Source organism: Cherax quadricarinatus, chromosome 43 (genome assembly GCF_038502225.1).
Source record: "Cherax quadricarinatus isolate ZL_2023a chromosome 43, ASM3850222v1, whole genome shotgun sequence".
In the NCBI taxonomy this organism is placed as follows: domain Eukaryota; kingdom Metazoa; phylum Arthropoda; class Malacostraca; order Decapoda; family Parastacidae; genus Cherax; species Cherax quadricarinatus.
The window spans coordinates 6,527,611-6,555,118 of record NC_091334.1 but is presented as its reverse complement, the minus strand read 5'-3'; the positions used below and the strand labels follow the sequence as shown (position 1 = coordinate 6,555,118).

Sequence of the window (27,508 nt, the reverse complement as noted above, 5' to 3'; positions counted from 1 at the left end):
AACAATTAACAAATAACTTGCACTTAAGAGAGGAAATTCACTACATTTTGGTTCACTGTGGACCACTGTCAGGTCACAACAATAAGCATATGGGATGGAGACAGAATTCAGGCAAATTGCCTCAGATTTTGCAAAATGAAAAAAGTTATCAATTTTGAGAAAGAATTACTAAACAAGTTTCTTTGTAATCTCTTGAGCAAATACACATATGCATGTAAACTTTATTGGTTTAATATATGCAAGATGTTGGAATATACTGTACTGCTGCATGAAAATTGTATAGTGGCAGACCCCCTGCTCATACCACAAGAATCAGTTCAATTTATTAAAATATGAACACAAGCAACTTCTTCTGACCTATTTGTATGTTTCTGCTTCTGGAGCAGATCCTCCCCAACAATCATCTACAAGTAGTAGAAATATACCTAGATGTAACTTTTTTTGTTTTTGAGTTACCTTGATATTGCAGTGACTATGCATAACCGGCTATAAGACTTATTTACCGACTGGTTGATTAATTGGGTTTAATGTCTGTCAATCACCTACTCAATGGGTCATTAAGGCTGCATGCAACCTGTTTGCCCCCAGTCAAGAATACTTTAATCCCTAAAATAGGGATTTAAGTAAATTTTTAGTACTGTATATGTACACCTCTCAGGGTGAATGTGTGCTGAATGATAGTGTAAATATATTATCAGGCTTTTATGTGCATTTGAAAGTGAAAAAAGGCTACAATCTCTACAACGATTTTCACTTTACAGCAGTAGCCCGAAACCTAACCTGCTCTAGAAGCAGGACCCTCCTGCGTATGTTGTATACTGTTGCTCTCAGTGCATACATCAAATAAATATATATATATATATATATATATATATATATATATATATATATATATATATATATATATATATATATATATATATATATATATATATATATATATATATATATATATATATATATATATATATATATATATATACACACACACACACACACATCAGAATATATACAAAGTGTGTGTGTGTGTGTGTGTGTGTGTGTGTGTGTGTGTGTGTGTGTGTGCGTGCGTGTGCGTGCGTGCGTGTGCGTGCGCGTGCGTGCGTGCGTGTGCGTGCGTGCGTGTGTGTGCGTGTGTGTGTGTGTGTGTTGTTTGTGTTAATGTCGAGAGTTTACACTTTGTATTTGTGAAATACTTATAATTACAGGTTATTTGCTTTAGGAATAATCTGCTAATTTCAGGTGTTTATCATAAACTTCAGGCAGTTTTGTATCTGCATCCCAGAATGATTCAACGCCACACACCCACTGTCAAAACCAAGAAGAAAAAGCAGAGGATACCATAAAACAGGTCAAAGGGTAGTAGTGTGTGTAGTAGTAATGAAAAAATTATGGTAGCAATAATAGTCCTAATACCAAAGAAGAAAAGAAGACCTATTGCAGGAGACCTATTGGCCCACACTGGGTAGGACTAATGATAGAGTAAGGAGAGTAAATTACATCAAGGCAGTGATGATGAAAGCATCTCAACACTAACACCTGTGTTCAAGGGGGCAAAGGAGCACTGCAGTAAGCCAAGTGGCCAATGTTTGGAAAGAAAAGGAAGGAAGAAAATGAAAAGTCTAAAGACAGGAAAAGCAAATACAAATAACAGGTCAAGAAGAACGGAAATCAAAGAAGCAAAGGTAAAGTCAAGTCACGATGATGTATGTATTAAGAAAGGCAGGCATCTACAGAAACAAAGCCAAGACTAAGTTTCATGCTAGCAATGTGCATTATAGCTGATTCAACAAGAAGGCATCTGCTAAGTCTAGAATAATAAGTTTTAGCAATAGACCAATTAACAAAATAGCCATGAACTCTTGACATGATGGATAAGAGACGTGTTAGTAGTGGTGATGTGAACACTTCTCATAACACCAATGCTTTGGTATCTACTCCATTTCCTGCTCCTCTTGTCCTCTCCAATACTCTGGTGAAATTGAATACTCTGCTTGAGAGGCTTAAAAAAGTACAACTTTAGTGTTCGTCTTGTTTAGTGTTCGTTTGTTGCTGTGATGACAGATCACAGCCATCCTATTAACTGGTCCTCTGCTAAAACTATCCTTCTTGTCTGGGGAGGCCAGTCTTTTTGAATCAGTTCTTTTACACAACATTCAGAACAAGAATCTTAGTTCTGGCTTTGTTTCTGTAGATGCCTGCCTCTCTCAGTGCATTGTGAAATGCTCTAATCACCAGAGCACTTGTGACATGACCTTTGCTTCCTTTTCACCTGTCCAGATTTCCTTTGCCTTTTCTATCTTCTGAATTTCCCCTTCTCTGCTTCCTTTTCTTTCCCAGCATGGACTAGCAGGCCTACTGCAGTGTTCCTCCACCCCTTGTGGACAAATGTCTATATTGAGTTACTTTGATCTCTACTGTCTCAATTATTTTTTTTTTTTAAACAAACCAGCTGTATCCCACCAAGGCAGGGTGGCCCAAAAAGAAAAACGAAAGTTTCTCTTTAAATTTAGTAATTTATACAGGAGAAAGGGTTACTAGCCCCTTGCTCCCGGCATTTTAGTCGCCTCTTACAACATGCATGGCTTACAGAGGAAGAATTCTGTTTCACTTCCCCCTGGAGATACGAGGAAATAAACAAGAACTAGAAAGAAAATAGAAGAAAACCCAGAGGGGTGTGTATATATATGCTTGTACAAGTATGTGTAGTGTGACCTAAGTGCAAGTAGAAGTAGCAAGATGTACCTGTAATCTTGCATATTTATGAGACAGACAAAAGACACCAGCAATCGTACCATCATGTAAAACAATTACAGGTTTCCGTTTTACACTCACTTGGTAGGACGGTAGTACCTCCCTGGGCGGGTGCTGTGTCTCAATTATTATTATAATCAAAACTAAGTGCTAAACCCACAAGTCATACAGTGCATCTACTGTCTCAAGATGTAATTTATTTATTACTTTACCACTAGTCCTGCCCAATGCTCCTTTATTCTTTGTACTACTACTACCACCACCACTGCCCTTCCCTTCCCTCCTCCTGACCTATCTTTTGATCTCTACTGCTCATTTTCTTAGTTGTTATTTGACTATAGGCAAGGATGGACTGAAACATCACATGTCTCATCTCCTAAGTGCAGGTTATTTATGAAATGACAATTACATTTTTATATTTGTGTAATTGGGAAGCGCTGAATTTGTAGGGGGTCATCTAGCAGAGCGAGGCAAATGCAACACTACAGCATTTTTATTGATGAAATGTTTCTCCTGCTTGGTAGGCTTCAGCAGTTGATAAAAGTAATTGCAATCCTGGAGATAGTAAAAGTGGAGAAGCAGTTTGAGGTGATATGTCCTGCAGCCTTGATGGAAGAAGTCTCTTATCAAGGCTCAGGGAATGATCACCTCAAACTATTACTATACTCTACAGTCCCTACAATTGCAATTGCCTTTATTCAACCAATGAAGCCTGCCAAGCAGACAACAATGTCTCATCGATAAATGTAACTTAGTGTTGCACATGTCTTATTCATCAATTTCATGGCATTGTATACCATTTATAATGTATCGTGTAGCACCTGGGAAATGAGAGGCATTCTAATTTGATTCAAATGAGAATAAATCCATTTTCTTGGATCAAGAGCCCCTCACCAGCATCAAGGCACCTCCCTTGAAGGGACAATGTAATTATAACTATTCAGTTTTAGGTTTGGCAGAAAGATTATGTACATGAATAGAATTATCCATATTATCCTCCATTCCTTGTTGCTCCACAAGTACATTTGGCTGTACATCTTGGGAGTTTGAGTGTCCCATGTATTCCCTACTTGAACTTGCATGTACTTGGTCTTGTGAATGACTGAAATTTGTCTGATTTGGCTCCACCTTTTCTCCAGAAGTTAGGTCATATAGTTGCTGTGTTTGACTGACTTTGTCTTGTGTTATTTCAAATCCATGCTGAGTAGCGGACGATTTGTCATCTTCATTAAGGTCGTAGGTCTGATGAGCAGTTGAGACTTTAGAGCCTTGTGAAGTGATGAGATCTCCTGTTATAACTTGCACTGTTGCAGGAAGTGGGTCTCCAGCTTCTGTAGCAACTGTATTACTAGTTAGACGAACAGGGTTGGAAAAAACTGTAGATATCCCATCAATTGTAATGACATATGAACTGTAGCCATTAACGCTATTTTCACCACCTTGGGTTCCTGCACCAGCTGACACCTGCAATATAAATCTGAAATTCAGGATACTGTAGCACTACATGACCCATATGGATTTAGCACTTCTGTGAATACTGTATGATAAATAATGATAATAGTTTACTATATATTTCAGAATGTGAGAGTACATATATGAAGTCAATGTATGGCCGGCATTAGATCAATATACTACTATAGTTAATGCTGCAACAAGCATTATTACTATTTCTGAAAACAAGCTCCAAACCTATATGGGACATAATTATCATCATCATCATCAAATTAAGAGCTAAACCGAAGGGGCCATACAGCTTAAGGGTTGCTTAAGTTTTAAAGGTAGCGGCTAGTGGAGTTGAGGGTAGTGAAGTCTAAAAGTAATGTACCATAATTGATGCAATAGGCCATTTTTTTTTTTTTAAATCATAGTCTGCCTTATTGGTGGGACTTTTGGCAAAGAAGACAGTGAATACTTCAAGGCACTGAAGATGCTGAAAGTGAATTCTGCCTGCTCTGAATCTACAGTGAATTTTTAAGAGCTACCTGGCACTCCTTGCTGAGAGATGTCAGGTGTTTTTCATATGGTGTCTGTGTGGCTAATTTATCAACGTGTGAGTGCAGTTCCTCACTCTTGACAATAATGGAAAGATAATGGCCAAGAACCTAACAAGTAAATGTAAATGGTATACTTACAGCACTCTGAGAAATAAGAGTTCCAGGTTGTAAAGATTCTGATGGTATTCGGTGAATAGCTTGGAACGTGGTGACACCCCCGTTTGTAGCTGTGGGATCATCTGGTCCTGATGGCTGCTCCACACCAATTAGACCTTCATCCTGCACAATATCACAATACCAGTTTAGCACAATATCCTTAAAATGTTTAACAAAGGCAAATGTGCTTTGTAGAAGCTATCACTACAATAAACTTTTGACTTGTTATTTAGATTTCTGTTAACCATTTAGACTTGGCTTTGTTATATGATGTTATTACACTACTATACTATACTATACAGTGGACCCCCGCATAACGATGGCATCACATAGCGATTATTTCGCATACCGCTTACTTTAATCGCAAAATTTTTGCCGCGCATACCGATTAAAAACCCGCTCACTGATTTTCGTCCGAGACGCGTCCAATGTGCGCCCTCAGCCAGCCTCACATGTGCCGCCCGTGCCATTGTTTACCAGCCAGCCTCCGCGCTAACATCCAAGCATACACTCGGAATATTTCGTATTATTACAGTGTTTTCGGTGCTGTTTCTGGAAAATAAGTGACCATGGGCCCCAAGAAAGCTTCTAGTGCCAACCGTACACCAATAAGGGTAAGAATACCCATTGAAATGAAGAAAGAGATCATTGATAAGTATGAAAGTGGAGTGCGTATCGCCGACCTAGTCAAGTTGTACAAGAAACCCCAATCAACCATCGCTACTATTGTGGGCACCAAAAAGACAATTAAGGAAGCTGTTCTTGCCAAAGGTTTAACTGTGTTTTCGAAACAAAGATCGCAAGTGATGGAAGATGTTGAGAGACTCTTATTGGTGTGGATAAATGAAAAACAGCTAGCAGGAGATAGCGTCTCTCAAGCGATCATATGTGAAAAGGCTAGGAAGTTGCATGACGATTTAATTAAAAAAATGCCTGCAACTAGTGATGATGTGAGTGAATTTAAGGCCAGCAAAGGTTGGTTTGAGAGATTTAAGAAGCGTAGTGGCATCCATAGTGTGATAAGGCATGGTGAGGCTGCCAGTTCGGACCACAAAGCGGCTGAAAAATATGTGCAGGAATTCAAGGAGTACATAGAAACTGAAGGACTGAAACCTGAACAAGTGTTTAATTGTGATGAAACAGGCCTGTTCTGGAAGAAAATGCCAAGCAGGACCTACATTACTCAGGAGGAAAAGGCACTCCCAGGACATAAGCCTATGAAAGACAGGCTTACTCTTCTCATGTGTGCCAATGCTACTGGTGATTGCAAAGTGAAGCCTTTATTAGTGTATCACTCTGAAACTCCCAGAGCGTTCAGGCAAAAGAATGTCCTCAAGGATAATTTGTGTGTGCTGTGGAGGGCAAACAGTAAGGCATGGGTCACTAGGGAATTTTTCTATAACTGGTTACACCATGCATTTGCCCCCAATGTGAAAGATTACCTAACTGAAAAGAAATTAGAACTTAAGTGCCTCCTGGTGTTAGACAATGCCCCTGGTCATCCTACAGACGTGGCAGAGCGACTTTATGGGGACATGAGCTTCATTAAGGTGAAGTTTTTGCCTCCTAATACCACTCCTCTCCTGCAGCCCATGGACCAGCAGGTTATTTCCAACTTCAAGAAACTGTACACAAAAGCTCTGTTTGAAAGGTGCTTTGTAATGACCTCAGAAACTCAACTGACTCTAAGAGAGTTTTGGAGAGATCACTTTAATATCCTCAATTGTGTAAACCTTATAGGTAAGGCTTGGGAGGAAGTGACTAAGAGGACCTTGAACTCTGCTTGGAAGAAACTGTGGCCAGAATGTGTAGACAAAAGGGATTTTGAAGGGTTTGAGGCTAACCCTGAGAGGATTATGCCAGTTGAGGAATCCATTGTGGCATTGGGAAAGTCCTTGGGGTTGGAGGTTAGTGGGGAGGATGTGGAAGAGTTGGTGGAGGAGGACAATGAAGAACTAACCACTGATGAGCTGATAGATCAACTTCAAGAGCAAGAGGCCAGACCTGGGGAAACTGGTTCAGAGGAGCTGAGAGAGAAATTGAAGAAGTTGCCTACTACAAAGATAAAGGAAATCTGTGCAAAGTGGCTTGAAGTGCAAACCTTCATGGATGAAAATCACCCTCACACAGCTATTGCAAGCCGTGTTGGCAACCTGTACACTGACAATGTTGTGAAACACTTTAGGGAAGTGATAAAGGAACGAGAGGTACAGGCCACTATGGACAGATATCTTGTGCGAAAGAAGTCCAGTGACTCTGAAGCTGGCCCTAGTGGCATTAAAAGAAGAAGGGAAGTAACCCCAGAAAAGGACTTGCTACCTCAAGTCCTAATGGAAGGGGATTCCCCTTCTAAACAGTAAGAAGATAATGCTCTCCCCTCCTCCCATCCCATCAATCATCACCAGATCTTCAATAAAAGTAAGTGTCATGTAAGTGTGCATGCCTTTTTCAGTTTGTGTGTATTAAAATTAATATTTCATGTGGTAAAAAAAATTTTTTTTTCATACTTTTGGGTGTCTTGCACGGATTAATTTTATTTCCATTATTTCTTATGGGGAAAATTCATTCACATAACGATTATTTCGCATAACAATTACCCCTCTTGCACGGATTAAAATCGTTAACCGGGGGTCCACTGTACATTGGTAAATTATTTATTATCTTGATGTATGTACTGCAAAAACATTCACTTCCTGTCTCATAGTATTATTAAATTCATTTTCTTCATATGATAAAAGCCACCCTCAGTACTTGCTCTCATCCCACATCACTTTTTATTCCTTCTTTTAACACACCGGCCGTATCCCACCGAGGCAGGGTGGCCCAAAAGGAAAAACGAAAGTTTCTCCTTTTAAATTTAGTAATATATACAGAAGGGGTTACTAGCTCCTCGCTCTCAGCATTTTAGTCGCTTCTTTCAATAAGCACGGCTTATGGAGGAAACAAGAACAAGAACCAGTGAGAAGATAGAAGAAAACCCAGAGGAGTGTGTATATAGATATATGTTTGTATATGCATGTGCAGAGTGACTTTAGTGTGAGCAGAAGTAGCAAGATGTACCTAAAATCTTGCACTTTTTTTTTTTTTTTTTTTCAACAAACCGGCCGTATCCCACCAAGGCAGGGTGGCCCAAAAAGAAAACGAAAGTTTCTCTTTTTAAATTTAGTAATTTATACAGGAGAAGGGGTTACTAGCCCCTTGCTCCCGGCATTTTAGTCGCCTCTTACAACACGCATGGCTTACGGAGGAAGAATTCTGTTCCACTTCCCCATGGAGATAAGAAGAAATAAACAATAACAAGAAAGAAAATAGAAGAAATCCCAGAGGGGTGTGCATATATATGCTTGTACATGTATGTGTAGTATGACCTAAGTGTAAGTAGAAGTAGTAAGACGTACCTGAAGTCTTGGATGTTCACGAGACAAAAAAAAAAAAAACAGCAATCCTACCACCTCAGTGGGAGACAGCCGACTTGTTGAAAAAAAAAAGAATTTACATTTATTTATTTTTAACTCTCCAACTGCTTCTCACCAAAGGGGGGTGACCCACAAAGGAAAACATTCATTATCTCTGATTCAATAGCTGTCTTGCCAGAAATGTGTAGACATCACAACTTAAATGACCCTTTGAAGTGCAACATCCCCACTTGTCTTTCAGAGTGTAGGCACTGTACCTCTCGCCTGCAGGGCTCAAGTCCAGCTAACCAGTTTTCCTGAATTCCTTCACAATTACCTTGCTCACACTTCAACAGAACATCAAGGAATAAAAATCATTTGTTTCTGCTCAATCCATTCTAAGATACTCTCACAAGCCTACTGAATGCTCTAAACCTCTCTTACCCCTTCCCCCCCTCCCTCCATCCCTACCTGACGTAACCCTTATCCCTCCTTTCCACTCCATATTTATACACACTGTTGGTCATCCTATTCTGCTCCATCTTCCCTAAATGCTCAAAGCACCTGAACAACCCCTGCTTAGCCCTACACACACTACCTAACTGTGCCTCAGAAGGGGCATCGTAATTCAGAGCATTACCTGCACTACAACACTAAACACATCTGGTTCCATTTTGCCTGATATAGCCTGGGCCATCTTGTGTTTCTCATGTTGACGCATATGTGATCTGGAAAAGATTGCCTTTTAAAAACTAAATCTTATAAATTTCACTGTAGTTGTATAACATTTCAAAGGAAACAGTAGTATCAATTTTTTTTTTTACATGGAAAAATATTTAATGCCAATCCAATGCATTACAGCTACAATGCTAAACACACATTATTCTTACCTATAAGAATCTTCCCGAACAAACCCACTACCACATTCACTGCATTTATAGCTGCGATAACATGATGGTCTGTTGGCTCTCCTGCCTCCACTGTTGCCACCTGTGCCATTCCGGCCTCGGCCTCCTACCACAGTGTTACCCGTAGTTCCTCGTTTGCGACCAGACACATCACAGCCATGTTTGTTTCGAACATGATAACGAAGATTTCCTATAAAACACAAACTTGTATTTACTTGTGAATACATATACTATATATGTACAGTAGATTTATGGTAAATGTTATAAAATGTTAAAATTATGATTTATATAAATTTTCTCATGAACAGTTATCACAGTGCATTAACCCTTTCACGGTTTCGGCCGTACTAATACAGCTTACGTGCCAGGGTCCTTGATGTACTACTCATAAATTCTAGCACCTTCAAATCTAGTGAGAGAAAGCTGGTAGGCCTACATATGAAAGAATGGGTCTATGTGGTCAGTGTGCGAGGTATAAAAAAAATCCTGCAGCAAACAGTGCATAATGAGAAAAAAAAAAACTTTGACCGTGTTTTTGGATTAAAACAGCGAGTGTGCACTGTATTTTCATATGGTATTTATTGCTGTATTCTAATTTTCCTGGTCTCATTTGACAGAATGGAAGATATATTACAGAAATTGAGATGATTTTGACTGGTTTTACAATGAAAAGTACCTTGAAATTGAGCTTAAAGTAGCAGAAATGTTCGATTTTTACCAAAGTTCAATACACATCAATTGGCGAGTCTAATATTCTTTCACAAGTGCGCCGATATTATTTATACCATTTCTACACTAATGCAATAGTCTGCATAACAGTAAATCTTCTATTTTTTGTGAGAATAAAAATTCAAAATGGAAAGCAAAAGAATGTGAGGGGCATGGGGACGTGACTAATGAACAGAGGAAATGTTATTTTAGTGCCAGGAATGTCTTTCTTGTTTATTCTGGACCCTATTCGGAAATTGGCATCTTTTGAAATTTGTGTGAAATTGGCAAAATTGCTAAATTCTGACCACTGTACTGGATAGTTGAAATCGGTAAATGGGTGGTTTCTTGTACTCATTCGATAGAAAAAAATGGAGTTCTAGCTAAATAGGTATGATTTTTGTCGACTCATACACTGGAATTGGCCGAAAATAGGGCTCAAAGTGGGCAAAATCGCCGATGCGTAAACATTGAGACCGCTAACTTCGCGAGAGCACAATTCCATAAGTTTTCCATCAAATTTTATACTCTTGGTGTCATTATGATCAGGAAAAGATTCTCTATCTTTTAAAAATTTTTTTTTTTTTTTTTTTTTTTTTTTTTTTTTTTTTTTTATTTGGGGGACCCTGAGAACAAGTTTCTGAGAGGGCCTGTGGACCCTGAAAGGGTTAAAACAATTATTTCTATTAACACAACAGCAAAAGAACAAAGTGGTTCTAATGCGTATTCCATTCATAACTAAATGTACAGCAGTGCATAGATATGGTTACGTGCTAAGAACCTTCTATGTGGGCCACTCGCTTTACATGGGATGATGGTAAGTTATGATTTTTCATTTAAATGCAGATTTTACAAGTGTAGCAGCTAACCAGGAATAAAAACTTCTATTTCAACAAAACAATTATTCTCTGCCATAGAGAACATGCTCAAGAAGAGCTAAACTTGCTTACTTTTGCTTGAGTTTGAACCAATTTTCAACTACTTTAGTGAAGAAACCAATTCAGTGAAGCGCAGTACCTTTAAAATATGAAGGAATAACTGAATACAAAATTCAAAGAAAAATGAAATACTGTTCTGTACTTACCAGTAGTTTTACATGTAAATGAGCAGTAGCGGCACTGAAATGGTTTTTCTTGGGAATGTATTAGCATGTGTTGCCTGAGGCCAGTACTACTTGTGCTCACATGATCACATAAGTCACACTGCAACAACACATCTACCAAGAAACAAAACAAATGAATATCAAGTCCAAATACTGTGTACAGTGTATACCATAAGCATGTATAGGCCATACAGTCATGGGAAGAATCTATTTAATTTCCACTATCAGTAACTTGAATTGTATATCAAACGATTACTGAAGCGCACACAAATTCTTGTTAATGCAATAAAAAAAGTTTGGACACTGTGTGGACTAACTTGCATGGGACTTTTCATGATCCTTCAGCTGCTTACGACTGTTACCCAGAAATTCACACTTGGTGCAGCTGAATTTTGCCCCCTTGAAATGATTCAGTCTCATGTGTACTGTCAAATTGGCTGTAAAATAAAAAAAAAAAAAAGGTATAAGTACAGTATATTACAAATTTACATTTTCAATGTATTGGATAAATTGCCAAGTAAAATTAAATACTTCATAAATTTGAAAATGAAAAGCACTTCCACAGAAATTGTAAAGCAGAGCCCAGTCATTAAAAGAACAGTAGGGGCAAATGTTTAATATTCCGAGGTGTCAACTTCGTAGAATCATAAGCCAAAATTTCACACAACTGTGTATGCAGCAACACAGAAGCATGATTAATGGTATTAATGAACCAGTGCAAGTTTCCACTCCACCAGGGCAATCAAGATGCTGAAACAAAGAATGAATTCATCTCATTCTGATAGGTCCTACAAAAAGTTTTAATCAATGACTAACACTAACTCAAGTAACACCATTTATATGTCCCTATATTCCTACCAATTACATTCTCCACCTCATTTTTTTCTTTAAGGTAATAAAGCACATTCCATATAGCCTAACTTTATAACCCATATAAAAAAAGCATACCCATGTCTGCCACACACATGTACATGTATGCATATACACACATGTGTATGTTAGTTGAATCATACAATATGCAACCTATACAGTGGACCCTCGACCAACGATATTAATCCGTTCCTGAGAGCTCATCGTTAGTCGAGTTAATTTTCCCCATAAGAAATAATGGAAATCAAATTAATCCGTTCCTGACACTCCAAAGTATTGCAAAAAAAAAATTTTTTACCACATGAAATATTAATTTTAATACACACAAACTGAAGAAGGCATGTACAATTACGTGACACTTACCTTTATTGAAGATCTGGTGGTGATTGATGGGATGGGAGGAGGGGAGAGTATGGATGGTGTTAGTGTTTAGAAGGGGAATCCCCTTCCATTAGGACTTGAGGTGTCAAGTCCTTTTCCGGGTTTACTTCCCTTCTTCTTTTAATGCCACTAGGACCAGCTTGAGAGTCACTGGACCTCTGTCGCACAACATATCTGTCCATAGAGCTCTGTACCTCCCGTTCCTTTATGATTTGTCTAAAATGGGCCATAACATTGTCATTGTAATAGTCACCAGCACGGCTTGCAATAGCTGTGTTAGGGTGATTTTCATCCATAAAGGTTTGCAGTACAACCCACTTTGCACACATTTCCTTAATCTTTGAAGTAGACTTAATGGATTCCACAACTGGCATAGGCGTCTCAGGGTTAGCCCTAAACCCTTCAAAATCTTTCTTAATTTCCATACTAATTCTCACCCTTTTTATCACAGGGATGGCACTAGAAGCTTTCTTGGGGCCCATGGTGACTTATTTTGCAGGTGCAATCACTAAAAACGCTGTGATAATATGAAATGTTCCGATTGTATGTTTGGATGCGACCGCAGTGGCTGGCTTGTAAACACTGCGCAGGCCACACGTGGACACATCTCGAACGGAACGAATCACATTGGTCGAACTTTTTAGCACTAGTCGAGGCAAAATTTTTACGTTAAAATGTATCGCTAGTCGGATTTAACGTTGTACGATGCCATCGTTGGTCGAGGATCCACTGTATATGTGTCATGTTGAAGTAATGTGTAAATCACCCATCCATTAACAAGTAAAATTCAAAAGTGGATCGGTCACTTATCCTTGATGATTAAGACATGTACAACACAAGTATATTTATAAGAACATAAGAAAGAGGGAACACTGCAACAGGCCTACTGGCCTATGTGGGGCAGGTCCAATTCCCCTACCAGCTTAAGCTCACTGACCTAGTGACCTTAAGCTCACTGACCGTCTGACCTCACTGACCTAGTGAGGTCAGACACGTCACTTAGGTCCAACTCTCACCCACCCACACATGTATTTATCCAACCTATTTTTAAAACTACACAACATCTTAGCTTCTATGACTGTACTCGGGAGTTTGTTCCACTCATACACAACCCTATTACCAAACCAGTGCTTTCCTATATCCTTCCTGAATCAGAATTTTTCTAATTTAAAACCATTGCTGCGAGTCCTGTCTATATTAGATATTTTTAGCACACTATTTACATCCTCTTTATTAATTCCTGTTATCCATTTATACACCTCAATCATTTTTTTTTTTTTTTCAACAAGTCGGCCATCTCCCACCGAGGCAGGGCGACCCAAAAAAGAAAGAAAATCCCCAAAAAGAAAATACTTTCATCATCATTCAACACTTTCACCACACTCACACATTATCACTGTTTTTGCAGAGGTGCTCAGAATACACAGTTTAGAAGTATACACATATAAAGATACACAACATATACAGTGGACCCCCGCTTAACGATCACCTCCAAATGCGACCAATTATATAAGTGTATTTATGTAAGTGCGTTTGTACGTGTATGTTTGGGGGTCTGAAATGGACTAATCTACTTCACAATATTCCTTATGGGAAAAAATTCGGTCAGTACTGGCACCTGAACATACTACTGGAATGAAAAAAGTTCGTTAACCGGGGGTCCACTGTACCCCCTAATTCTGCGCCTTTCTAGAGAGTGCAGATTCAGGGCCCTCAGTCTGTCCTCATAGTGAAGATTTCTGATACATGGGATCACTTTGTCATCCTCCTTTGTACATTTTCCAGAGTATTTATATCCATTCTGTGATATGGTGACCAGAACTGTGCAGCATAATCTAAATGAGGCTTAACCAAAGATACAGAGTTGAACAACCTCAGGACTTTATGCTCCTTGATGTGAAGACAAGAATTCTGTTTGCTTTACTGTGAACACTTAAGCACTGTTGTCTTGGTTTCAGATTACTTCTAACCAGAACTCCTAAATCCTTCAGTCAAATACAAATAAATATAACACTAGAGATGGTAAAGTAGTACAGTAATAGTTTTGAGGTGATCAGTTCCTCAACTTTAGTAGGTGGTCAATCCCTAAGCCCTGGGGGTGGAAAGTACAGTGGCCACCTACTGAAGGAAAATTGCAGATGTTGCAGTTCTGAGGATAATTTTAATTTTGTTTGCACACTTCTAGTAATATAGCTACTGAATAATGTTGAATGTTTCCTTATTCTGAGTTATCCTACCTTGGTGGGAGAGTTGGTATAGTACAAGTTAACTAGACAATGGATCATCTTCACTATTGTGGAGATTTGATTTTCACATTTACCGTATTTTACGGCAAACAAGACGCTCTGGTGTCGAGGACCCCCCCCCCCTTCCCTAATTCTGATGGGCTAAATTTGGGAAAAAAAAAAAATGGTACTTCAGCCTCCAAGATGCCGGGTAAAATTTCGAGACTTATTTTGGGATAAAAATAAGGCCTTCAATTCTGTAAAATACAGTAACTAGCATGTAGAGAGATAGAAAGGAAGAAAGATACAAGAAGTGTGAAGGGCAAGTGAAAGAATAGTGCATGAGAACCAATGCATTAATGAAGGAGGATTAGAATACAGTAGAACCCCCGTATCCACAGGTTCAGTTATCAGAGGTCCGTGTTGGCCCGAAAATATTCAGAAGGGAGGGGAGCAGGATTCAACTAGGAAAACTTTAAAAATAATCCAATTTAAATTATTTTTTATTTTAAGTTAAGAAGGTGGTCCAAAGTGTATACTAGAAACTTCATGAAGTTTGCCCAAAAATATAAGAAAAACCAAAAATAATGATTTTTAATATGGCAATAACTTGGTAAAATTTGTGCCAGATTCTTAATGTTTAGGATGTTGTAGTTGACCTTACATGAACAAGTAAAGGCTAAAGATTTATATGCTCTTCAAGTCATTCTATTTTGTTCCATCCTCTCTGGATGTCCAAACCACCTCAACAACCCTTCTTCTGCCCTCTGGATAATACTTTTAGAAACCCTGTGCCTCCTTCTAATCTCCTAGCTATGGATTCTCTGCATTATATTCACCACTGGAAACTGCCCTCAGACACGGCATATCCACTGCCTCCAGCCATGTCCTTGTTGAAATATTCACCGCCCATACTTCGCACCCATATGAGAGCGTTGGTATACCTATACTTTCATACATTCCCCTCTTTGCTTCCATGAATGTTCTTTATCTCCACAGACTCTTCAGATTTCCACTCACCTTTTTCCCCTCATCAATTCTATGATTCACCTCATCTTTCATAAATCCACCAACCTCTGTAACTTCTCTTCTGAATCTCCCAAAAGCACAGTGTCATCAGCAAAGAGTAACTGTGACAACTCCCACTTTGTGTTTGATTCTTTATCTTTTAACCTCACACCTCTTGCCTTCACTCTTACAACCCCATCTAAAAATATATTGAACAACCATGGTGACATCACACATCCCTGTCTAAGGCCTACTTTTACTGGAAAATAATCTCCTTCCCTCCTATATACTCTAACCCAGGGGTGGGCAAACTTTTCAGTGCCATCAACTGGGAACTGTATTTGTCTGATAATGCTTGTGTAACAGCTCATGTTTTCAACAGAGGAAAATGAACAAAGTATTGCTCACTCAGCTGCATATACGTGAATACGTATATGACTTGATTTGGCAGTGAGCAGCAGTTTGCTCATCCCTGCTCTAACCTGAGCCTCACTACCCTTGCAAAAACTCTTAACTGCTTTCAGTAACCCACCACCTATTCCATACATTTGCAATATCTGCCACACTGCTCTCCTATTATTATTAACAAATATTATTATTAATATTACTTAATATATTAAAAATCACCATTTGGCATGGTTACAAAGTGGGAGGAGTGAGGCTACACAGCTGCTAGACTCAGCTCTGTTCACGTGCATCTCATACCATACCTTGTCCTATGTTGATACACACCTCCACCCACACCAACTGCTCATTCATGCCACACCCTCGCTGTACACCCAGCAACAACCCCTCCTGCCCACAATCCCCACCCATACCACCTGCCCCTATAAATCCCCCACAGCCACTTGCCTTCACTCATTTCATGATTCTAACTCATTCTTGCCTCTCCCACCCATACTTCCCACCCCTATAATTCCCCCACAACCACACACCTTCACACACACACCATTCCAACCAGCAACCTCCACCCACACAACTCCCCCACAGCCACATGCCTTCACCCACACCATCACAACCAACAACCTACCCCCACACAATTTGCCCATACTTCCTCCATGGCCACACACACTTACACCATTCCGCCCACAACGACCATTTCCTCACAGCCACATTTCCCCTATGACCTCACTCGCACACCTTACCTGACCTTTCACCCTCACATGCTGTCCACATACCTAATCACTTAATTACCCACCATGCACATTACCACCAACTGCACAATTGCCCATCCAGTCACCCATCATCTAATCACCACCTACACTAGACCTCTGGTGTAGGTGGTGATTGGTGATTTCCAGCCCACATGTCCCCACCTTATTCATGCTTTCACTCACCACTCCTCCACAGCTTCTAGCCCTCACAGCCCCATGCCCACACCTTACCTGTTTTCACAGCCCACACACCCTAACATGCCATCTACACTCCTAGTTATGTAGCCACCAATAACCCCAATTACTGCCCACACTAACTGCACTCTCACCTGCTCAGTCACCCATCATCCACACTACCACCCACACTGGGTCACCAATACTCCCACCCACGTGGTCACCATCACATCACCTCATTGCTTCCAGCCTCCATCCCTACACCCTTCTAACACTGACCATCACAGGTATGTATGTAAATGAAAAACGACTTATATATAGGGTTCACTACTCTCCACGGTTTCGAGCATCCTAGTAGGCCATGGACCATATCACCCGTGGATACAGGAGGACTACTGTATATCAAAGCAAAACAAAGATATGTATCATTATAAAGTTAGTTATGTAATTCATATACAGTGGACCCCCAACTTACGATATTAATTCATTCCAGAAGTCTGTTCAGGTGCCGTTACTGAACGAATTTGTTCCCGTAAGGAATATTGTAAATTAGATTAGTCCGTTTCAGACCCCCAAAAATACACGTACAAAAGCACTTACAAAAATGCACTTACATAATCATTCAAGTTGGGAGCTGATTGTAAGGCGGGGGTCCACTGTACTGTGTTGATGGAGGTGTGACAACAGGAAACAGAAAAATAACACCTTTGTGCATACTTAACCCGTAAACGGTCTAAACGTATATATACGTTCTTACCACTAGTGCCCCAAACGTATATAAACATTTTATTTTTCCTGCCTTCAAATAAGTCATGACTGGCCCGAGATGCCTTGTCAGCATAGAATGGGTCATAACACTCAGTGTGCACTGTATTAAAACAATCTGGGACCACTTAGTACCTTGTGGGAGCACCAGTTCAAATGAGCGTCAGCTAGAGCAAACAGCGCAGCAAACACCTGGGATTCACTGATTTCATGTTGTATTAACTCTCCTATTTTAAGAGGAAAATAATGTTGACTCCAAGTTTAGTGGCTTTGAGGTGGATGTGGTCAAGGAAATATCAAGAAACCTCCATAATAACCTGTGTGCAACATTTGTGCAACACCCTTTCAGAATGTCTTATAACCTATGCCCTAAGTAAAGAGAAACAATTCTGGAAAGTAACACTTGTTCAGCAGACTGGCTGATTGGCTGGCTGGCTGGCCAGCTGCATGGCTGGCCGGCTGCTGGCGTCCTGGCTCTGTTTGTTCTTCTGTGTCTATCTGTGTGTCTCTGTCTATCCTTGTTTCTATCTTTGTCTCTATCTGTCTCTGTCTATCTCTTTCAATCTCTGTCTATCTCTGTCTCACAGGTACACATAAATACAAGTATACATAGTGTAAATTACCTAGGATGACCCAAAAAATCCAGACAAAGTGCTATACTCTGCTTGAAGATAGGAGTAAACGTGATGATGCAGTTTTGTGGCTCTCTCTGAGACAGAGGGCTAGACAGATAGATAGACAGACAGACAGACAGACAGACAGACATGTTTGTGTACCAGCAAAAACAAAGCCAGGGCCCATGCTCATCAAATGTCACCTCTAATCTCATCAAGTGTTATCACTGCACCCTCGCATATGCTCATCAAATGTCAGCTCTTATCAAATGTTATCTCATCTTACCACATCACTGTCAGGGGTGGACTTTGTTTTTCAAGCTTCAAGACGCCGCTGCCCTCCCCACCATGCTCTTTATTTTCATTAAAAAAAAAAAAAAAAGATTTTTCTATTTTTCAAAATATTCGGGGCACTGGGGTAGTGAACATATATATACGTTTGGACCGTTTACGGGTTAAGAATCAATGTTAAAATTCAAAATCTTATTTGCTGATAAAACAACTTACACTTTATAGCACAAGCATAATCACAGGCTGAACACTTGTATGGCTTCACACCAGTATGAAGTCTTTCATGGCGACGGAGATCAGAACTTGTCTTGAATGCAGCAGAGCAGTTTTCTATCATACACTGAAATGGAGTATCTCCTGAAATAATAATACCATTAATTAATATCAGAAAGTATAAGAAATACCTCGTTTAATTTCAAAGTCAAAGCCGAGGCATCTAAAAATCCCCATTTCTGTCAGTATAATTTTTATTTGTTTAACTTTATTGCTATTCTTTCTCCAGCTTTTATCCCCTCAAGGAAGGTTCCTTGATGTTGGTGAGGGGCTCTTGATTTAGGGAATTGGATCTGTGCTCCAGTTCCCCGAATTAAGCCTGAATGCCTTCCACATCCCCCCCCCCCAGGCGCTGTATAATCCTCCGGGTTTAGCGCTTCCCCCTTGATTATTATAATTATCTCCAGCTTTTATGAACTACTAAAACAAGACAGCAGTTATGAATGTGAGAACATTTAGGTTTTCTATAAGTAAAAAGAACACACTCCTTGGAAAGTCTGAATCTGGAAAAATGTTTTTATAGATTTTCTCATACACAAGGTAAAATTTTAAAACTGCCCACCTGTGTGTGTTCTGAGGTGCACCGTTAACTGAGAACCATCTCTAGCACTATACGGACACAGCTGGCACCTGTAAATAACAAGGTGCAAGGCTCAAGGAGCACTTAAGCCTCTGGCAGGTATGTGCCAGCATATTATATGAGAGTTGAGACAAGTGGTGTTTATGATTTGATGTGCTATTGGAAGTGAGCAAGGTAACATTTATGAAGGGATTCAGGAAAACTGGTTAGGCAGACTCGAGTCCTGGAGGCAGAGGTACAATGCCTGAACTCTGTAGGAGTGGGGATTTTGCAGCTTGAAGGGTCATTTAAATTATGATGTCCATGCACTTCTGGAATGAAAAACAGTAAATGTATTTCCATTTTTTGGGGGGTCACCTACCTTGGTGGGAGACAACTGAGTGAAAAAAAAAATTATACATAAACTCAGTATTTTAACTAAATCTTTCACCAAAGTTATAAAAAGTCTTAGAAACCCATACCGCTAGTGGAAACCTGCATTCCAAGTTACTGGACACTATATGGACAGAAAATAATTTTGTTATATATCTGCTGCATTTCAATTTGCTTACTTAGATTTGTGTTTACCGTTGAGCGTTAGATTTGTACTGTTGAATCCCAAGTCCTTTTCAGTTTTTTTTTTCCAAGGACTGACGACTTTATTAAATCTCCTTGGGAAAGTGGAACAAAATTTTTCCTACATAAGCCATGTGCGCCGTAAGAGGCGACAAAAATGCCAGGAGCAAAGGGCTAGTAACTCCTCTTGTATACATTACTAAATTTCAAAAGAGAAACTTTTGTTTTTCTTTTTGGGCCACCCTGCCTCAGTAGGATATGGTTGGTTTGTTTAAAGAAGAAAGATGATTTTATTAATAATGTACACTTGATGTGAAAAGAATACATAACACTGATTACCATGCACTAAAATCTCTATCCAAAATAAGTTTACAGCATTCTGTTGTAAGTTATGTATTTAACCATGAGAAAAATTTTATTACATGACTGAATACATCAAACATGGAACCACCATAAACTTCTCAGTAACAATTCCACATTAAGCTTCGCTTCTATATGTGAACTATGGTATATTATTACTGTTGTACATTACTTTGTTGTGCTAACTTTCAATTATTGAACACTAAGTTTTGTGTAAATTTACAACTGCCATTATTAATACAAACTTCCAATGTACTATTCAAGTTATATTTTTACTTTTGATAGTTTATTGATTTAAGTTAATTTAGCAAGGTTCTGTGTCAAATTGTAAATACTACCGCTATTAACGTCTGGTACAATTTTTTACACAAAGCCTTACCCCAATGTCTAGTAGCCATAGTGCTGCTCAAGAGGCTATCATGCTACTTTGATATTACTCATACCTGACTGTATCTACGTAGATACTATATTAACCCTTTGAGGGTGTCCTGTAGTTCTACAGCTTTGAAGCTAGGGTCCAAGTCGTAGTACTACGTCATGAGCTCAGTTCACTCAGAAGCTGTGAGTGGTAAATTTGGGCCTAAATATGAGAGAATGCATCTATGTGGCCATATCCCACCGAAGCAGGGTGGCCCCAAAAGAAAAACAAAAGGTTCTCTTTTTAACTTTAGTAATGTATACAGGAGAAGGGGTTACTATCCCCCTGCTCCTGGCATTTTAGTCACCTCTTACGACACTCATGGCTTACGGAGGAAGAATTCTGGTCCACCTCCCCATGGAGATAAGAGGAAATAAATAAGAATTAGTGTGAAAGAAGAAAACCCTGATGGGTGTGTATATACACCTACCATCCGACTTACGACCTGCTCGACTTACGACCACTCGACTTACGACCACTCGACTTACGACCGTGTTTTTTATGCCAAATTTCTGGGAAATAAACAGCTATTTGTGTTGTACAGTGTTTATCCTAAACCTTACAGTATAAAATCCAGTACTAACAACATAAAAAGTAAAGTAAAATATGAAATACCAAAATAAAACAATAAAATAAAGTCATTACAAAAATGTTTTGTTGATATTCAGTAGTAAAGTTCGACTTGCGACCATTTCAACTTACGACCGGTTTCTCGGAACCGAACTCGGTCGTAAGTCGGATGGTAGGTGTATATGCTTGTACATGCATGTGTAGTGTGACCTAAGCATAACTAGAAGTAGAAAGACACACCTGAAATCTTGCAAGTTTATGAGACAGAATAAAAACACCAGCAATCCTTTCTTTCTTTCAACACACCAGCCGTATCCTACCGAGGCGGGGTGGCCCAAAAGGAAAAACAAAAGTTTCTCCTTTCACATTTAGTAATATATACAGGAGAAGGGGTTACTAGCCCCTTGCTCCTGGCATTTTAGTCACCTCTTACAACACGCATAGCTTACGGAGGAAGAATTCTGTTCCACTTCCCCATGGAGATAAGAGGAAATAAACAAGAACAAGAGCTAGTAAGAAAATAGAAGAAAACCCAGAGGGGTGTGTATACATATGCTTGTACATGTATGTGTAGTGTGACCTAAGTGTAAGCAGAAGTAGCAAGACATACCTGAAACCTTGCATGTTTATGAGACAGAAAAAACACCAGCAATCCTACCATCATGTAAAACAATTACAGACTTTCGTTTTACACTCACTTGGTAGGACGGTAGTACCTCCCTGGGTGGTTGCTGTCTACCAACCTACTACCTCTAAGATTCATTTATATTTAATAAAAAAAGCAAGTTTTATTTTCCAAATATACACAACTGATACAAAATTTATTTATTTCATCCAATTTGAAAAGCCTTGGGTTATTCAAAACATTTCATGAAGACTTAAAACTAGACATTATATAGCGGATTTCAGATTATGTGAATAAATTTAATATAATTAACTTGTCTGAAGATTATTAAATGTAATAATTAATTAGGAAAACACTGTATGATGATGAATAAGAGAGACATGCAACACCTGGATATGTTTTGAGAGATGTTTTGTCAGAGTAGCAAGCTTTATCAATCTAACACAGAGGCATGAAGACTGGAGCTTATAATGGAACCAGTATTACTCTTAGTTTAAATCTGCTCAACTGCATACCTATGGGCTTTTCCATGTAAAAAAATCTTTGCAACACAAATGGAAAATAAAACAGATTATGATTATGGTATCACTGGCATAAGAGAAATACCAATTATAAAAATTCAATCTGTCACTTTTTATACATAAACAACACACCAGACATGCAGTACCTATATGGTCGCTCATTTGTGTGTGTTCTGGTGTGCTTCCTAAGACTGCCTGAATCAATAGCACGATACTGACAACCTGGTTCTTGGCACCAATACGGCCGCAAATTGGAGTGAATTCGCGCATGCACCTTCAATTTGTCCCCTCGTGAGAAGCAAGTTCCACACTCCTCGCATCGGTATGGTTTTTCACCTGTTGGAGAAATGCAGACAATTAATATTTGCAGATGCTTTATACAGCAGAGTCTTCATTATTTCAAATAAGGCCCAGCGAAATGTTCAAAAACAGAACAGAGCTTTAATATTAAGTTAAAGGAATATGGTCATAATTCAAGAATATAAGTGTTTTTCCATGACTGTCCCAAGAAAAGTTGGAAGTTGGGGTAAAAGAGGTTTTGAGTGCTAGGAGCTTGAACATTCAGCAAGTTTATGTAAGCATGTTAGAATGGAGCAAGTGGAGATGAGTGGTTTTGATGACCTGACATGCTGAGTGTGAGCAAAGTAACTTTTATAAAGAATTCAGGAGCACCAGTTAGCTTGACTTGAGTCCTGGAGGTGGGAAGGACAGTACCTGTACTCTGAAGGAGGGGTCAGGATGTTGCAGTGTAGTTTATTATACTTCTTTCTTTCAACGCACCAGCCGTATCCCACTGAGGTGGGGTGGCCCAAAAGGAAAAATGAAAGTTTTGCCTTTTAAATTTAGTAATATATACAGGAGAAGGGGTTACTAGCCCCTTGCTCCCGGCATTTTAGTCGCCTCTTACAACACGCATGGAATTCTATTCCACTTCCCCATGGAGATAAGAGGAAATAGACAAGAACAAGAACTAGAAAGAAAATAGAAGAAAACCCAGAGGGGTGTGTATACTATATACATGTATGCTTGTACATGTATGTGTAGTGTGACCTAAGTGTAAGTAGAAGTAGCAAGACCTACCTGAAATCTTGCATGTTTATGAAATGGAAAAAAGGACACCAGCAATCCTACCATCACGTAAAACAATTACAGGCTTTCGTTTTACCCTCACTTGGCAGGACGGTAGTACCTCCCTGGGTGGTTGCTGTCTACCAACCTACTACCTATGAGTTTATTATACATAAAAACAAAAAAATTGTTTACCTTGAAGATACATAGATAGAGATATGTTGATTTACAAAGTTTTGCAATAACTTGCATGGAAAAGATCCTGGTTATGAAATGCATTTTGGCCAAATTAAAAACAATTTCAGACTAACTTAAAATTAAAATCACCTTGAAACTAACTTAGAATAATATACTGTAACACTGATAAGCTCAAGTTTCAACATCAAAATATTAAGGTTAACACAACATTTGTGAAACACGAAATACAATAAGAGCAAAACTGAATGGAGATAAATGATGCAAAGCTAGAAAGTAGTGAAAAATCGGTCACTAACCAGTATGTTTGCGTATATGCCGATTAAGGTCTTTGTTATGCGAGGTGGTAAATGTGCAGTCCTTCACTGGGCAAGCCTTTCCTTTATGAATACCATCATGAACAACCAGAGTCTGAAAAGTGAGTACAGTTTCTCTCATCCCTTGATGGTTCCAGGTGTCTACCTCACAACCTGTCTCTGACCAGGAATAGTAAATTTTTTAAAAAATATTACAGGATTAAGAATTACTGGGGAAAACAAAACAGTAAAGATAAGTATATACTGAATGCAAGTAGATATTAGTAAGATTCTCCTATTATCTCATGTATAAATGAAGCAGAGAGGAAAGGCTAGCAATATGGACAGTGTAAAACATTTACCCAGCAACAGGTTTCCATTTTACACTATTATTAAAGGATGTTAGTACCTACCTTGATGGCAGCTGTCTACCAATCTACTACCTACTCAAAAAAAATATGTTTTTGATGAATACATTCAGTATAGGTATGTTGGCCATATGAAAAAATTCATTAATCTTAGAGAAAAGAATACTGTATTGTATATTTTTTTTTTTTTTTTCAACAAGTCAGCCATCTCCCAAAAAGAAAATCCTTCATCATCATTCAACATTTTCACCTCACTCACACATAATCACTGTCTTTGCAGAGGCACCCAGATACAACAGTTTAGAAGTACACCTACCATCCGACTTACGACCGAGTTCGGTTCCGAGAAACCGGTTGTAAGTCGAACTTTACTACTGAATATCAACAAAACATTTGTGTAATGACTTTATTTTATTGTTTTATTTTGGTATTTTATGTTTTACTTTACTTTTTATGTTGTTAGTACTGTATTTTACACTGTAAGGTTTAGGATAAACACTGTGTACAACACAAATAGTTGTTTATTTCCCAGAAATTTGGCATAAAAAATACGGTCATAAGTCGAGTGGTCGTAAGTCGAGCAGGTCGTAAGTCGGATGGTAGGTGTATATATAACATACCCCTCCAAACTGCCAATATCCCAATATCCCAAACCTCTCCTTTAAAGGGCAGGCATCGTACTTCCCATTTCCAGTACTCAAGTCCGGCTATATAAAAATAACCGGTTTCCCTCCTTCACTAAATACTACCCTGCTCACACTCCAACTGCTCGTCAGGTCCCAAAAAATCATTCATCTCTATTCACTCCTATCTAACACACTCACACATGCTTGCTGGAAGTCCAAGTCCCTCACCCACAAAACCTCCTTTACCCCCTCCCTCCAACCTCTTCGAGGACAACCCCTACCCCACCTTCCTTCCCCTACAGATTTATACGCTCTCCAAGTCATTCTACATTGATCCATTTTCTCTAAGTGACCAAACCACCTGAACAACCCCTCTTCAGCCCTCTGACTAATACTTTTAGTAACTCCACACTTCCTTCTAATTTCCACACTCCGAATTCTCTGCATAATATTTACACCACACATTGCCCTTAGACAGGACATCTCCACTGCCTCCAACCGCCTCCTCGCTGCAGCATTTGCAACCCAAGCTTCACACCAATATAAGAGTGTTGGTACCACTATACTTTCGTACATTCCCTTCTTTGCCTCCATGGATAATATTTTTTGTGTCCACAGATACCTCAATGCACCACTCACCTTTTTTTCTTCAATTCTATGGTTAACCTCCCAAATATCTGAAAACATTCACTTCTTCCATACTCCCTCTCTCCAATGTGATATCCAATTTTTCTTTATCTAAATCATTTGATACCTTCATCACCTTATTCATATCTATGTTCACTTTCAACTTTGTACCTTTACACACCCTCCCAAACTCATCCACTAACCTTTGCAACTTTCCTTTAGAATCTCCCATAAGCACAGTATCACCAGCAAAATGTAACTGTGTCACTTCCCATTTTGTATTTGATTCCCAATAATTTAATTCCACCCCTCTCCCCAACACCCTAGCATTTACTTCTTTTACAACCCCATCTATAAATATATTAAACAACCATGGTGGCATTACACATCCCTGTCTAAGACCTACTGTTACTGGGAAGCAGTCTCCCTCTTTTCTACACACCCTACCCTGAGCCTCATTATCCTCATAAAAACTCTTTACAGCATTTAGTAACTTACCACCTATTCCATACACTTGCAACATCTGCCACATTGCTCCCTTATCCACTCTATCATATGCCTTTTCTAAATCCATAAATGCAATGAAAACTTCCCTACTTTTATCTAAATACTGTTCACATACGTGGCAAGGTCAAGATCAACACTAACGCGACGGTCTGGAGTTATTAAGACACACTGATTGCTGATTCTAACCTCACCCGTGGTATATTTTTACCTGACGATCTGTTGGAGTGTGAGCAGGGTAATATTTAGTGAAGGGATTCAGGGAAACCGGTTATTTTCATATAGTCGGACTTGAGTCCTGGAAATGGGAAGTACAATGCCTGCACTTTAAAGGAGGGGTTTGGGATATTGTCAGTTTGGAGGGATATGTTGTGTATCTTTATACATACATGCTTCTAAACTGTTGTATTCTGAGCACCTCTGCAAAAACAGTGATAATGTGTGAGTGTGGTGAAAGTGTTGAATGATGATGAAAGTATTTTCTTTTTGGGGATTTTCTTTCTTTTTTGGGTCACCCTGCCTCGGTGGGAGACGGCCGACTTGTTGAAAAAAAAAAAAAAAAACGTGCTTCAATGTAAACACTTGATCTACACATTCCCTACCCACTCTAAAGCTTCCTTGTTCATGTGTAATCCTATTCTCTGTCTTACCTCTAATTCTTTCAATAATAACCCTACCGTTCACTTTTCCTGCTATACTCAGTAAACTTATTCCCCTATAATTGTTGCAATCTCTTTTGTCCCCCTTCCTTTTATATAAAGGAACTACACATGCTCTCTGCCAATCCCTAGGTACCTTCCCCTTTTTCATACATTTTTTTTTTCGACAAGTCGGCCGTCTCCCACCTAGGCAGGGTGACCCAAAACGAAAATACTTTCAGCATCATTCAGCACTTTCACCTTACTCATACGTAATCACTGTTTTTGCAAAGGTGCCCAGATACAACAGTTTAGAAGCATATATAAAGATACAATATAAAAAGTGACCTGAAATAATATAATAAACTCCCTCTTTCATACATTTATTAAACAAAAATACCAACCACTCCAACACTATATCCCCCCCTGCTTTTAACATTTCTGTCATGATCCCGTCAGTAACAGCGGCTTCACCCCCTTTCATTCTACATAATGCCTCGCGCACCTCCCCCACACTCACATCCTGCTCTTCTTCACTCCTAAAAGATGTTATACCTCCTTGACCAGTGCATGAAATTACCGCCTCCCTTTCTTCATTGACATTTAAAAGTTCTTCAATATGTTCCTGCCATCTACCCAATACCTCCAGTTCCCCATCAACTCTCTTACTCTGTTTTTAAATGACAAATCCATTCTTTCCCTAGGCTTTCTTAACTTGTTTATCTCACTCCAAAATTTTCTCTTATTTTCTGCAAAATTTCTTGACAGTGCCTCTCCCACTCTAT

The 27,508-nt window shown here is 39.1% G+C and overlaps 1 protein-coding gene across 2 annotated transcripts in view; it reads right to left on the bottom strand.

Annotated features, from left to right (window-relative positions):
• Positions 1 to 2,378: 2,378 nt before the first annotated feature.
• Positions 2,379 to 27,508, bottom strand: part of LOC128694110 (uncharacterized) — a 70,705-nt gene continuing 45,575 nt past the window's right edge. For both annotated transcript variants that reach the window (XM_070093518.1, XM_070093519.1), the window contains exons 7-16: positions 23,964 to 24,075; positions 22,548 to 22,737; positions 19,335 to 19,402; positions 18,716 to 18,856; positions 11,335 to 11,454; positions 11,000 to 11,131; positions 9,190 to 9,397; positions 8,940 to 9,027; positions 4,887 to 5,027; positions 2,379 to 4,218 (exon numbers count right to left, since the gene is read on the bottom strand). In XM_070093518.1, the coding sequence (XP_069949619.1) occupies positions 3,691 to 4,218; positions 4,887 to 5,027; positions 8,940 to 9,027; positions 9,190 to 9,397; positions 11,000 to 11,131; positions 11,335 to 11,454; positions 18,716 to 18,856; positions 19,335 to 19,402; positions 22,548 to 22,737; positions 23,964 to 24,075 (1,728 nt within the window). In that variant the 3' untranslated portion in view covers positions 2,379 to 3,690. The remainder of the gene's footprint in view (positions 4,219 to 4,886; positions 5,028 to 8,939; positions 9,028 to 9,189; positions 9,398 to 10,999; positions 11,132 to 11,334; positions 11,455 to 18,715; positions 18,857 to 19,334; positions 19,403 to 22,547; positions 22,738 to 23,963; positions 24,076 to 27,508) is intronic.